General features: G+C 36.7%; 2 protein-coding genes across 3 annotated transcripts; both read left to right on the forward strand.

Moving 5' to 3' along the window:
* The first annotated feature begins 735 nt into the window (after positions 1-735).
* LOC108204970 (histidine kinase 4) lies at positions 736-7,749 on the forward strand. Of its 2 annotated transcripts, XM_017374683.2 has the most exons (12): positions 736-1,058; positions 1,201-1,695; positions 1,790-2,023; positions 2,114-2,283; positions 4,203-4,421; positions 4,525-4,711; positions 4,836-4,887; positions 4,981-5,210; positions 5,357-5,455; positions 5,636-6,351; positions 6,448-6,954; positions 7,109-7,749. In XM_017374683.2, exons 2-12 carry the CDS (start codon positions 1,366-1,368, stop codon positions 7,368-7,370), a joined length of 3,006 nt encoding a protein of 1,001 aa, XP_017230172.1. In that variant the 5' UTR covers positions 736-1,058; positions 1,201-1,365; the 3' UTR covers positions 7,371-7,749. The 2 variants fall into 2 exon arrangements, with proteins under 2 accessions (XP_017230172.1, XP_017230174.1); XM_017374685.2 differs by having other exon boundaries at positions 912-1,695; positions 6,451-6,954.
* Positions 7,750-9,383: 1,634 nt separating this feature from the next.
* On the forward strand, positions 9,384-12,946 carry LOC108204530 (receptor protein kinase TMK1). The gene is made up of 2 exons (XM_017374021.2): positions 9,384-11,828; positions 12,199-12,946. Exons 1-2 carry the CDS (start codon positions 9,527-9,529, stop codon positions 12,723-12,725), a joined length of 2,829 nt encoding a protein of 942 aa, XP_017229510.1. The 5' UTR covers positions 9,384-9,526; the 3' UTR covers positions 12,726-12,946.
* Positions 12,947-14,862: the final 1,916 nt, after the last annotated feature.

The following is a 14,862-nucleotide window of genomic DNA, read 5'->3' on the forward strand; positions in this document are numbered from 1 at the left end:
CTTGAAAATTTAAAAATACATATTAAAGTAGATTAAATGTAGATTCTAATAATATTTTTCTTATAATCTTTCGAAATTATTTAACATATATAAATTACAGTCAAAATTTGGTCAATTTGACCGAAAAAATCAAACATGACAAATAAATTGGAGTGGGTAATATTTATGAGCGAGAGTTCTCGCACCAATTTGGCACCAACCACTAAAATCCATAAACCTTGATCAAAAATATTTTACTTGTTAAAAGAACACGTGAAAGCACAGAACTATAAATAAATCTCCTCCTAAAAAAATCATAAATAAATTTATATTCGATACATGTGGATTGATATTCACTTACTAAATAATTGCTCCTTGAAATTAAAAAAATCGAGCATGCGGCGGTACCAAATTATATACAAGGTAAGGTATGTACTCAATTCATGTGAAGTATTTGCAATTTATTCCATATTTTATACTAAAGACATGTTAAGGGTGGTTAACCATTAAAAAGCTGTGTTTTAATAATGGTGAACAAGTCAACAACAGATTAAAATAATTTAAGCTTTCCGGGGGACAAAAGCGTATCTGCAAAAATCCTCAAATTCGATTCAGTCGCTTTAAATATTTGGTTACAGAACATATTTCTCTGCATTTTCATTTTCTTTAAATAATAAATTACTTGGTACCCAACACCACAGCAAAAAATTCAGACACAAACTCATTTTTGTTCAAATTTGTACACAACCCACGTTCACTTTGATTGTACAAAAGCAGATTCATCTCAATTCTTACACAATACACACAGTCAAATGTGTTTAGTTTGATTAGCTAAACTCTTCTTTTGTGTTTTGTTAAAACAAAGTGCACCATACTTGTCTGGATTATTCAACTTAAACACTTAAACACCACGCTTGCACACAAAAACACACACACACACAGAGTGTATGATTAGAAGTCTTGTCATTTTATAATCCATTCAAACCCTGGAAACCCCATTTGGGAATTTGCATTGGAATGTGAGCTCTGTGCATCTTTTGATAACTGCAGTAAGCCATGCTTGTTCCATGATGATTTTGGTGAATCTTTCTTTTCTTGTGCTTGTGTGTGTTTATTTATAAAGAATCATTGAATTGTTTGTGCTATAGAGACTCACACAAAACAATGCTGTGACAATAATTTACTTGGGGTGAATAAGTAGCCTTTTTCTTTGTGTAACAGCAAAAGTGGTTCTGAAAAATTCTCCAAGTCTTTTGATAAAGCTGTGGCAGCTGCCCATGTGTCTGGGATAAATATATTTTATTGGGTGTTTGTCTTTTAGTTTGGATATGAATTTGAAGAGGGGGAAGAAGAGACAGTGGAAGGGTTGAATTTTTGGTGTTAGTGATGGGCTTGAAATTGCAGGGTCATCATATGTTGGCTGTGAAGTTGAATGATCAATCTGGGACTAAAAGAAAGTATACTTTTATTAATAGGGTATGGCTCCCTAAAATTCTGTGGCTTTGGATTTTATCAACTATTTTTGTCAGTAGAGTGATTTATAATAGGATGAATGCTGATAATAAGGAGAGGAGGGATGAAGTGCTTGTGAGTATGTGTGATCAGAGGGCTAGAATGTTACAAGACCAGTTCAGTGTTAGTGTTAATCATGTTCATGCTCTTGCGGTTTTGGTATCGACTTTTCATTATTACAAGAACCCATCAGCAATTGATCAGGTTTGAGCTGATTATTTGTTCTGCGATTTATTAAATTTCTTAATGGTAATTTTTAGCTTGTTTTGATTTTTGTAATTGTTTGGGGACAATGTAGGAAACTTTTGCTGAGTACACAGCTAGGACAGCTTTTGAGAGGCCATTGTTGAGTGGTGTAGCATATGCTCAGAGGGTTGTGGATTCAGAAAGGGAACAATTTGAAAAGCTACATGGGTGGACGATAAGAACAATGGAGAGAGAGCCTTCACCTATTCGAGATGAGTATGCGCCTGTTATATTCTCTCAAGAAACTGTTTCGTACATTGAATCTCTTGATATGATGTCGGGAGAGGTAATTTTTAGCTCCCCAGTTGCTAGTATTGCAGTTTATTGTTGAGGTCTTCTCCGTTTTAACTTTTGTAAATTCACTATTCTGTTGCAGGAGGACCGTGAAAACATATTGAGGGCTAGAGCTACTGGAAAAGCAGTTCTTACTAGCCCCTTTCGACTGCTCGGTTCTCATCATCTTGGGGTTGTACTGACATTTCCAGTCTACAAATTCAAGCTTGGCTCGAATCCGTCCTTGGCACAACGAATCGAAGCCACTGCTGGGTAAGCATGTTCGTTGTCCTCGTCTCTAATATTGTTATTCGGTGCATTCACATTACTTCATTACAGTTTGATTTCTGGAAGATGTAAGTTTGATTTGGTTATATTTTGTCAGTCACCCATGAGCAGTGAAGGTGTTTATATGCAATTTAAGATAACTTTTGAATTTCTTAACCATACAATGTATTTGGTACAATGCCAAATATGTATTTGACCTAATTTGCTTGTTCTGATTGCCTCTGGTTGTAATTTTACTGTTGAAACATAGCATGAAAGATGTAACTCTATACAGCGTAAGAGCCAAACTATATGTTTTTGTTGCCCACTTCTGCATTTCTAGGTTCTGACAAGTTCACTTGAAATGTTTAGCTTAGAAACTAAGCCTATCTTCCCCAATATTCTGTAAAATAGTAGGTATATGAATTTCCAAAACTTTATTGTGATATCTGATCCCCGCAATCAAATTTTTTGTGCATAGTAATTGCAACTTTGTTATGAAATCAGTCTACTTTGAATTGTTGCCTTTTTCAGTATTTTAGTGGAAAAGGCTTGAGACTCCCTATCTTAATCTAATATTCAATGCAACCAAATTGAAAAGCTAACAGTGACATGCTAATATGCTATATATGCATAATCTTTCTAGGTCAATGATGCCTACCTTACTCCTGATATCTATTTCCTACAGCAATTTTGAGACTTTAAAGTTTTGAATTCCATTCAGTACTGTAGAACTGTAGACATTTACTGGTGTCCAAGGAGAACCGGTAGCGGTACGTCTCAAGTGATGATGTCATTCACTTCATGGGTTTGGACCGAATCCCTAACATAGGAGTGTTGCAGCATACCACCAGGGGTTTTTACCGCTGAAAGACATTAACCCTAAATTTTTGATGTAAATGGGCTACAGTGTCTTCCAGCAGGAAAATCACTAATCCTGGGAGAATTTTTATCCTCTAGCGGTTTTTTGCTGCTGGTAGTATGCTGCTAACATACATTTGACTGTTCTGGACCATTACCCATTAATCATTTGGCGAGCAATTCTGTGAGAAGGAAAATAATCTTGCTTATCAACGTTATGGAAAAAAAGAAGTAAAAATTAGCAACAAAGATCTCGAAGTTTTAGGTTATAGTATATCTTTGAATTGATGCTTCTGTAGTTAACAGGTCTATCACTTGCGAATACTCGTCTCAACGTACCAAGAAACATTGACGTGATCTTGGTCCCGTATACCAAATTCAGTTCTTAGAAGCAACAGAGCAAATATTATATATTAACTAAAGTAAGGTAAATTTTGGAAAAAAGCTAGGTGATACATTTGCCTTGTGAATATAGGAAAAAAATTGGACGGGATGCAGTTATTCTGTACTATTACCGTAATATTTAATTAATTATTTCTGCTTTATATATTTTGTTGGTACTTATTTTATGATTTTTGTTACCATCTGACAAGATACTCACATATGGTACATATTAGACACCTCAATGTTAATATCATAATATGTAATGCAATAGCTGAACATCCCCTTCAATTTTTTGAGTGGATGGCATAAAATGGCACTTGATGGTTTTAAAAGGACCCCTACACCAATACTCACACACAGATGTGACTTGAATCCTTCACCTCCCACTGAAGGGAGAGGGTAAATTCGACTGGAGCACTCCCTCTTAAGTACTAGTATATATTTATTGACACTTCACAATGTGTTTATATCCAAAATATAATGGAAATTATAATTGGAGAATCTTCTCGAAACATAAGACGGACAAATAAATTATACACTCTAGTACTGTACCATCAATAAGTAATGAAGTATTAGCAAATAACAACGCAAAGTTCCAGTGACTTCTTAGTTTTTCCCTGATGTAGAAAATTGGGTTAAAAGTGATCCAATATGGCTAAAGTAGATCTTATGCTTAACAGATACATTGGAGGAGCCTTTGATGTTGAGTCCCTGGTGGAAAATCTACTTGGGCAGCTTGCTGGGAACCAGGCAATTGTTGTGAATGTATATGATATAACCAACTCCTCTGACCCCCTAATCATGTATGGGCATGAAAATCAAGATAGTGACATTTCCCTCGAGCGTGTAAGCATGCTCAACTTTGGGGATCCATATCGAAAACATCAAATGACCTGTCGGTGCGTACACTAATCTTATATATTTTGAGGAAAAATCTATAATTTTTGTAAGAACAAAGAAACTAAATCTGTACTTTTGATGCACAAATTCATACTATATCAGGTATCTTAAGAAGGCACCAACACCATGGACAGCAATCACCACTGCGTTCCTGTTCTTTGTGATTGGTCTATTGGTTGGCTACATGACATATGGTGGAGCAATTCATATTGTTAAAGTGGAGGATGATTTCCATGAAATGCAACTACTGAAAGTTCGAGCAGAAGCTGCTGACGTTGCTAAATCACAGGTTTCAATCTACCACTTTTTTTTTAAATTTTAATTATGGTAATATTTATATTTGATTTGTTGTTTGAATTGATACCTTTATCAGATAAACACTTTCTGAATTTTATGTATGTTTTCCTGTTCAGTTTCTAGCTACCCTTTCCCATGAGATTAGAACTCCGATGAATGGCATTCTTGGTGGGTTCTTATTCCTTTCCAGTTCCCTGTTATTGGCTGGAGTCAATTTCTATTATAAGATATAGTCTGTTAACTTTACATATCTTATTATAGGGATGCTTGCCTTGCTTCTTGATACGGATTTAAGCTCAACCCAAAGGGATTATGGTCAAACTGCTCAGGCTTGTGGAAAGGCGCTGATAACTTTAATTAATGAAGTCCTTGATAGGGCCAAAATTGAAGCCGGAAAGTTAGAGCTAGAGGCAGTCCCATTTGACATCCGCTCCATATTAGATGATGTCCTTTCTCTATTCTCTGAGAAGTCCAGGCACAAGGGTATCGAGGTAAGATATACTCAAATGTTTTAATCGGTTTATCACTTTCTTGCAGTCATAACTATGATGGCTAATGTGCTGGTAATAACATTCCAATCTTTTCTTTCTTGCTTTGTTATATTGTATTTGATTCTTATTCTGCTGGGGAAGTAAAGTTGGCCGTGTTTGTATCTGACAAAGTTCCAGAAATGGTTATGGGGGATCCTGGAAGATTCAGGCAGGTTATTACAAATCTTGTGGGCAATTCTGTCAAGGTAAGGAATTATTAACCCCATGCAGATTTCTTTTCCTTCTTTTCTGCATGAAACATCATACATGACTAAATTGTAGATAATCTCCCCTTTAAAGTATAAAGTATCCTCTGAGTTATCTTTCTTTTGAAATGGGGCAGTACTTTATACAATATATCCCTCACTAAATCTACTTTTCGACAGTTTACAGAACAAGGACATGTTCTTGTTCAAGTCCATCTTGCTAATCATGCAGAAACTTTAATGAAGACAAAAGCTGACAGCTTCATTAATGGAGATTCTGAAGGTGTAGTTTTATCAGGTGGGAATCGGTTTAGTACTCTAAGTGGTCGTGAAGTGGCTGAAGATATGCATAGTTGGAAAACCTTCAAGAATTTGATTCTTGATGAAGAGTCCCAGTACTTAGACAGTCAAAGAGCAAGTACCGCAGATGAAGCATTTCAGAATGTCAAACTGATGGTATCCGTCGAGGATACAGGAATTGGGATCCCCTTAGGTGCACAAGAACGCGTATTCACACCGTTCATGCAGGCAGATAGTTCAACTTCTAGAAATTATGGGGGTACTGGTATTGGATTGAGCATTAGCAAGTGCCTGGTTGAGTTGATGGGTGGTCGGATTAATTTTATTAGTCACCCTCAGATCGGAAGTACATTTTCATTTACTGCCAGCTTTAGAAGGTGCCAGAAAAATGCAAATGGTGATATGATAAAACCTCACTCCGCTGATTTACCTGTGGCATTCAAAGGACTGAAAGCAATTTTAGTGGATGAAAAAAAAATTAGAGCTACTATAACAAGATACCAATTAAAAAGACTTGGTATACTGGTTGAAGTTGTAAATAACATTAGGACCGTACTCTCCAACTCTGGCAGCAAAAATGGTTCTGTAGGATCAAAGTAAGTTTTATCATTCTGTTCTATTTTATCTTTCCATCTTTCTGACTGTCGCAACTCAATTTGATCTGTTACTTAAATTACTACATGTTGTGGCAGCAGTGATTGGCAGCCAGATATGATTCTCATTGAGAAGGATTCATGGTTATCCGGTGAGAATGATTGCTTTGATATACGACTTTTGGAATGGAAACAACATGGCCATATGGTTAATCTGCCCAAGATAATCCTTCTTGCAACTAATATCACTAGCACTGAGTTTGAGAAAGCAAAAGCAGCAGGTTTTGCAGATACTGTGATCATGAAACCTTTAAGAGCAACCATGGTGGCGGCATGCCTTCAACAAGTAATGGGAACGGAAAAGAAAGCACAGCATGAGAGAGACATGATAAATGCATCTGCTTTTCTTCGTAGCTTGCTTTGTGGCAAGAAGATACTGGTGGTTGATGACATTAGGGTAAACCGCAGAGTTGCTGCTGGCGCACTCAAAAAGTTTGGAGCTAGTGTGGAATGTGCCGAGAGTGGGAAAGATGCCCTCGCATTGCTTCAGCTACCACACAATTTTGACGCATGCTTCATGGATATTCAAATGCCTGAAATGGATGGGTATGTTTTAATGTCCTCTGTGAAATAGTAGATGTTAAATACATCTTCATTTTTGAGTTTCATACTGAATTTTGCCGATTAAATCAAACTTTAAAATATCGGGAGTATACTTGTGGCTTTATAAATTATGATACTACAATTTTATACTCTGCAGTTTTGAGGCAACTCGTCTTATCCGAATGTTGGAGAGCAAGGCAAATGAGCAGATAAATGGAGGAAACGATGTTGAAGGAACTGCAAAAGGGGGGAAGTGGCATTTGCCAATATTAGCTATGACAGCCGATGTCATCCATGCCACTTACGAAGAGTGCCTGAAATGTGGAATGGACGGTTACGTTTCAAAGCCCTTTGATGAGAAGAGTCTGTATCAGGCTGTTGCAAAATTCTTTGAACCCAGGTCCACTGCAGACTCATAGAAAACCTCTGTTATATTGTAAAATGCTTTATGAAAATTGGATGGCTTGACCTGTACCACCCTGCAGTCCTTCACATACTCTGCTGCTGGTTCTTTTAGCTCAAAGTGTGTGCCGATGCTCGCAGAATTTGCTGGGATGAGTTCATGATTGGGGAGGCAGTGTTTGAATTCTAACCACTGACAACATCTAACTTGTTTTTCTTGATTGCAGGTCAATGTATACAATGTTAAGATGTACAACTCAGCTGTTTGTATTAGTGTATAGCTCTTTAGTGGTTATGACGCTTTTAGTTTATCGACCCATGTAACACTATTAGTATATAGTAATTCATATCAAGCACTCTTTAAATCCTAATCAAAAGAAGCATCGTTTATGGAGAGCTAGTTTGCATTGAGGTCGTTGATTGGTACGAATGTGGACTTTGTCATGCTTTGCTCCAGCTACCACACAATTATAATAAAGTACATGCTTCAGAATATACAAAGCCTGAAATGGACACGTACGTGCTCGGGAGCGGGTGAAGTTTGAACCCGATGTCCTCTTTAAATTAGCGGTTATAATATAAAAAAAATCGAAAACGGATTTGTAGAAACACTAACGGGAAGGTCCGCTTTTTCTAAAAACACAAAACCTCCTTTCAGGGTTGCTGACTTGCCGTCAGCAATAACAACACGGCGCCTCTGCAGGCAGCCAGCTTATTACCCGAAAACATAGCCTGATTATAGTAAAAAACAACAATAATAAAGAAATAAATATAACAATGTCATGTTTGGAAATATGGATTAATTTTGGATTTGATCAAATAACTTGTTTCAGAATTTGGATTCATTTGAAATTCAGAAATTCAGACACTAGTATAAATCTGGAAATTTGGCTCAAATCCTATCATTTAAAATTCACCATTTGAAATGAAATGCTGGTTTCCAAACCGCCCTCTAATATTAAACAGTAAACGCATTAACCTTGATTATTAACCGAAGCTGTAGTTTCCTTCTAAGAAGATATTTGGCCATGGCGTTATTTTCACGAGATTCACCTATACATGCATACAGAGCAGAGAGCACTCCCTTTGCGTAGATTAAAATTCGTCACTCCCAAAAAGAAAAGGAAAAAAATTCCTCTACGATTATGTTTATCTTCTACTCTCCGTTCCACACGCATACGCCAGCTCTACTTTCCTATTATACACAAGTCCACACACAAATATATATATGCTAGAAAAATGTCTTAACGTCAATTATTATAACTTTATTTAACTTTTTTCTAATTATATTTGTCTCTTGATACATTTTTTAGAAAGTACTTTTACAATAAGCTAATTTAAAATATCTTTAAATAATCCATCAAAAATACTAGCAAATATCAATTCCGATTTAGAGCGTTTTTGCATGACTTTTTATATCCGGATTTTATGTCGAAACAACTTTAACATGTAAATAATCTGTTTATGTAATGAATTAGAATTCCACTTAAAAATAGAAAAACGGACTTAAAATAAAAAATTGATAAGATATATCTCTTTAATCAGTTTATTTTATTTTATAATTTTATTAATAAAATTCAATTTAAAAACTTTTTTTAATTTTTTAAATAATATATGGATCATCTATAATATAAAATTTCCAAACAAATAATTTAAACTTAATCGTAAATTTAAACCCCAAACGATCTCTCAATCTCGACCCAGTCACTTATTGTCTCTGTCACTTTGCTGCTCATTTATTCCTTTTTCACCTTTACTATTAAACACATAAATCCACAAATATAAATTTCTCTTACACACATAGGAAAAAGAAAATCTCTTACACATATACTCCATCCGTCCCACCAGATTCTTTACAGTTTCCTTATTTGGCCGTCCTACCCATCCCACCACTTTCCCACTTTTTCTTCCTTTTTACACTACTTTTACTCCACTAACTCTCTTTTATATATTAAAAATCAGTGGGTCCCACCACTTCACCCACTTTTCCACTACTTTATACATATTTCTTAACCTCCGTGCCCAAACCCAATGTAAAGAATTGGGTGGGACGGAGGGAGTATATCCCATACATATCACCTCTATCACCGCCGTTTAATCTGCCTGAAATCACACAAAACATACTTAAAAAGCTTCAATTTTTCTTGAAACCCAGCTCAAATCGACCCAAAACATGAAGCCCCCAGGAGCTCATCTCTTCATACTCATCTTCCTCACCACCCTTTTCATCACAGCCCACTCAGACAATGATGCCTCAGTAATGCTAGACTTAAAAAAATCACTCGACTCACCTGACTCACTGAGTTGGACTGACTCGGACCCGTGTCAATGGCCTCACATACAATGCAACAAAGACCAGAGGGTCACAAGAATTCAAATAGGTAATCAAAAACTCACTGGGAAGCTCCCACAAACCCTAAAAAACTTAACTTCTTTGCAGGTTCTTGAAGTTCAGAACAATCAACTCAGTGGGTCAGTACCGAGTTTGGCAGGCTTGAGTTCTTTACAGTCACTTTTATTGCATGATAATAAGTTTGATTATATGCCCTCTGATTTCTTTGATGGTATGTCTTCTTTGCAAGATGTTTATATAGGTTATAATGAGTTTAAGGCTTGGCAATTACCTGATAGTATAAAAAGTGTGAGTAATTTGCAAAGGTTTTCAGCTACTCAGTGTAATATTACTGGAAACATTCCTGCTTTTTTTGGTGGGGATACTTTTGCTAGCTTGACTTTTTTGGACTTGGCTTTTAATTACTTGGAAGGGGAATTGCCTGCTAGTTTTTCGGGTTCTTCGATACAGACATTGTGGTTAAATGGTCAGCAAAGTTTGTCGAAATTGAATGGTACTATTGAGGTTTTACGGAATATGACTGACTTGACGGAGGTTTGGTTGAATATGAATTCGTTCACGGGTCCTATACCTGATCTTTCAGGGTTGGGGCAGTTGCAGAATTTGAGTTTGAGGGATAATGAGTTGACGGGTCCTGTGCCTGCGTCACTGGTTGGTATGTCGTCACTTGTGGAAGTGAATTTGACGAATAATATGTTGCAGGGGTCACCGCCGAAGTTTAAAGATTCAGTGAAGTTGGATATGGTTCAGAATACTAATAGTTTTTGTGTGAGTGCTGCTGGGGTTCTGTGTGATCCACGTGTGGATATGATGCTTGCTGTTGCAGAATCAGTTGGTTATCCGAGTAAGTTTGCTGAGAACTGGAAAGGAAATGATCCTTGCACACCGTGGTTAGGTCTCACGTGTGATAGCGGCGGGAATATTACCGTTATTAATTTTCAGAAAATGGGTCTCACGGGTAGTATTTCACCTAATTTTTCATCTATTACCTCATTGCAAAGGTTGATTCTCTCAAATAATTATCTTAGCGGTGTTATACCTGAAGAGCTCACAAGTTTGGCTAATCTCAGGGAATTAGATATTAGTAACAATCAGATTCATGGTAAAATCCCATCTTTCAGGAGTAATGTGATGGTTAAAACTGATGGTAATGTAAATATCGGAAAGGATAATGTTCCTAGTTCAACACCAACAACGCCTTCTGGTAAAACACCAGGTTCATCCCCTGGTTCCACTGCAGAGTCTCCCGAAAGCGGGGGTAAAAAATCTTCATCAGGATTGATTATTGGCTCTGTTGTTGGTGGTGTTTGTGCATTTTTCTTTGCGGGATTGCTAGTTGTTTGTGTCTACAGAGCTAAGCATAAACGTACTGATGTAGAGCCTTCTCCTAGTACTGTGGTGATTCATCCACAGCACTCGGGATCAGACCAAGATGCCGTGAAGATCACAGTTACTGGTTCTAGTGTTAACGGCGGGCCTACAAGTGAAACTTTGAGTCTTGGAAGTAGTGGACCTAGAGATATGCATATTGTTGAGGCTGGAAACATGGTAATATCAATCCAAGTCCTAAGGAACGTGACTAACAACTTCAGCCAAGATAATATACTGGGTAAAGGTGGTTTTGGAACTGTTTACAGTGGCGAGTTACATGACGGAACTAAAATCGCAGTTAAGAGGATGGAATCGGGGGTGATGAGTGAAAAGGGTTTGGATGAGTTTAAGTCGGAGATTGCTGTTCTTACTAAAGTCCGGCACAGGCATCTGGTTGGGCTTCTAGGATATTGCCTTGATGGAAATGAGAGACTTCTTGTTTATGAATACATGCCTCAGGGGCCCCTTAGTAGATATCTATTTAACTGGAAGGAAGAAGGATTGAAACCTCTCGAGTGGTCAAAAAGGCTAATCATTGCATTGGATGTTGCTAGAGGTGTAGAGTATCTGCATGGTTTGGCTCAACAGAGTTTTATACATAGGGATCTCAAACCTTCTAACATACTTCTGGGAGATGATATGCGGGCTAAAGTTGCAGACTTTGGACTTGTTCGTCTTGCTCCAGACGGGAAAGCTTCACTTGTGACAAGGTTGGCAGGAACTTTTGGGTATTTAGCACCAGAATATGCAGGTTATTTCATCTATCACAGAACACTTGTAGCATATAATTTCATACCTATTTTGCTCTTTTTATGGTCTGCCTAGAAGCTAAAGATTTTTTTAGCATATTTGTTCCTTACGCGTCCATATCCTTGATTCTAAATTGGGAAGTCCTTAACTTTAATGGAGGTCCTTTTGAATGCATCTGTTGTATTATTTGATGGCGTACATTATAAGATGATATCACTAGTAATATTGAGTATTTGGAAATTTTAAATGATTGTGAAATTTAATCCTGTTTCTGAATATATCACTAATATCTTCAATGTCCATTATTGATGATCATATCAATTTATGAAATGTATGGTGAGTAATAATATAATAATTTATCTTCTTGACAGTGACGGGCCGAGTAACTACGAAGATTGACGTCTTCAGTTTTGGAGTGATTCTTATGGAGCTGATCACGGGACGAAGGGCACTAGATGAGACCCAAGAGGAGGAGAGTATGCACCTTGTCCCATGGTTCCGCAGAATGCATCTCAACAAGGACACATTCCAAAAGGCAATTGACCCAACTATTGATCTTGATGAAGAGGTCCTTTCTAGTGTAAGCACAATATCTGAATTGGCTGGTCACTGCTGTGCAAGGGAACCCCACCAAAGGCCTGATATGAGTCATGCAGTTAACGTTCTTTCATCTCTAGCTGAGCTCTGGAAGCCATCAGACCCTGATCCTGATGACATATATGGGTTTGATCTCGATATGACGTTGCCACAGGCAGTCAAGAAATGGCAGGCACTTGAGGGATTGAGTGGCATGGATTATTCTTCCTCTGGAATTGGCAGCAGCGATAACACCCAGACCAGCATACCCACCAGGCCGTCAGGTTTTGCAGATTCTTTCACTTCATCAGATGGACGTTGATTGAAGAGATCAAAGGACTGGATAGCTTGATTCTTGTTAATGTTTGCTAGAGGTTTGTTATGTTTATTATGCTTCTTCCTTGCCTGTTACTTTTGCAAGGTTTCTTTCAAATTTCTTATACTTCTCTCGGGGGTTATTTACTGTATTTCAAATTCCATCAGACTCCCTTACCCTCTTCTCTTACCCGAGTTTGAAATGCGAATCGATAGCCCATTCTTGTATATTGTGTTTTCTTAAGTGCAATTCCTGTTAGTTTGGATTTTGTACCTATGTGGTAGGTTTCGAGCATCCTTATTGTATATCATAATGCCAAATAGTTTAGGTATAGATAAGTTTGACTGTTAGCAATGACATGTGGTGGTTATTATGTTTACCCAATAAGCCAAGGGTCTCTAAACCTGTGTTTGTTGTCTCTCTCTCTGTTTAAAATTCGAGAATCAGTAGAGATAACAATTGACAAGTCAGTAACTAGATACCATACAGTCAATATCTTTGTTGTCATAGATGATAGATTTATGCAAGACTACTTAGACAAGAATAGGTTGATAGATTTTGAACCTGCTTCTTGTTAGTGGTATAGTTGTTACAACTACATGCCAACATGTTTTGGATACATTGGTTGATGAAGTGAAAATTATGGTCCACTCTTTATTAATCTGTATGTGACATTAATATTTACTACATAGATTAAGGATTTCACAGGTTTGGCAGTTAGGCCCTCGAGAAAATCTCTACTTAATACATGTCTGCTTATTTTAGTCAATGATTGAATAAAATGCTGTGTATAAAATATAACATGCTGTAGTTACGTGCTACCACCACAGTGTCGATTTGTTCCGTCATGTAGATAATTATGCTAATTTAAATGGTGGGTTCTATCTAGATACAGCTGGCTGGATGCATTTGCAACTTGTCATTTGCTTGAATATATTCTATTTCTTGCAACAATGACTACTAGGATGCAGTAACACTTCGTGAGTACGTGGGAACCTCTACTCACGGGAGTCGCTATCTCTGTCTGCTATGCATCCTTCTTTTTAATATTCAACATGCTTACAACTATATAATTATTGGCGGATTTGGTGCCGATAAATATGATTCTTAGTGATTGACTTTTTTAATTAATCTGCAATTTTCTATATATTTCCCATTTTCTATGCATCAGTGTTGACGATTTGATTGAACTGCTAAATTACTATGTGCTCTGGATTTTCTATTCTAGTTGGATTCTGTACCTAGGATCTTTAACCCGGGTGCTTGTGCAGCAACAATATATTTATTCATTATACTTTTTTTTCTTCCTTTCGTGAAGAGGTTCCTCAGTACTATTTTATACTATGATACTACTAAATAATGCATGGTGATTTAGAAGTGATTGTGAAGGCTTTTTAGCTTCAATAGCACATTTGATTTGAATTTACTTGAATATGTTATATTCTTTACAGGATTAAATTATAGGATCAAAAAGTTATGATCTACGGCTTAGTTTGCTGCAGCCTGTACGAACCTAACATTATAAATAAACTATAGGGTTGAACAATATGCTTTAGAATTCGTAATTTTTTTATGCATTTACTTAATAATCAGAATCCTAAATATAACTCCAGATTGTCTCTGATATCTGGCCCATCTTACCAAATCTATATCTCAAGCACAATATTGTTGGTGTTAGGGATGGGCACGGGGGCACTTCGGGGGCGGGGAGTGCTATCCCCGACCCCGATCCCCGAATTGAATACCCATCCCCGCCCCCGCCCCGAACCCCGAACGGGGATTATTTTCCTCCCCGATCCCCGCCCCGAACGGGGAACGGGGATCCCCACGGGGATTCGGGGAATTTTAGTTTTTAATAAAAAATTATAACTTTATAATATATAATATATTTTTTAATAAACAAACAAACTCCTAACTCCTAATATACTAATAAAATATGATTATTTTATATTTTCAATATCAAATCATATTAAAATTGATTTATAATATAAATAAACGATAATTTAAAACATATTATATTACAATATATTTATAATCAATCAATAAAAATAAAGATCATTTTCTAATTTTTATTATATTATAAAAGTTATCTATTTTTAATAATATATTTAGTATAATATATATAAATATATTATTATTTATA

Source organism: Daucus carota, chromosome 1 (assembly GCF_001625215.2).
Source record: "Daucus carota subsp. sativus chromosome 1, DH1 v3.0, whole genome shotgun sequence".
In the NCBI taxonomy this organism is placed as follows: Eukaryota; Viridiplantae; Streptophyta; class Magnoliopsida; order Apiales; family Apiaceae; genus Daucus; species Daucus carota.

Coding starts and splice junctions, on each gene's coding strand:
- LOC108204530 (XM_017374021.2), top strand. CDS start 9,527: ATGAAGCCCCCAGGAGCTCATCTCTTCATACTCATCTTCCTCACCACC. Junction 11,829..12,198: donor TTTAGCACCAGAATATGCAG/GTTATTTCATCT, acceptor TCTTCTTGACAG/TGACGGGCCGAGTAACTACG.
- LOC108204970 (XM_017374683.2), top strand. CDS start 1,366: ATGGGCTTGAAATTGCAGGGTCATCATATGTTGGCTGTGAAGTTGAAT. Junction 6,352..6,447: donor AATGGTTCTGTAGGATCAAA/GTAAGTTTTATC, acceptor ATGTTGTGGCAG/CAGTGATTGGCAGCCAGATA. Junction 6,955..7,108: donor CAAATGCCTGAAATGGATGG/GTATGTTTTAAT, acceptor TATACTCTGCAG/TTTTGAGGCAACTCGTCTTA.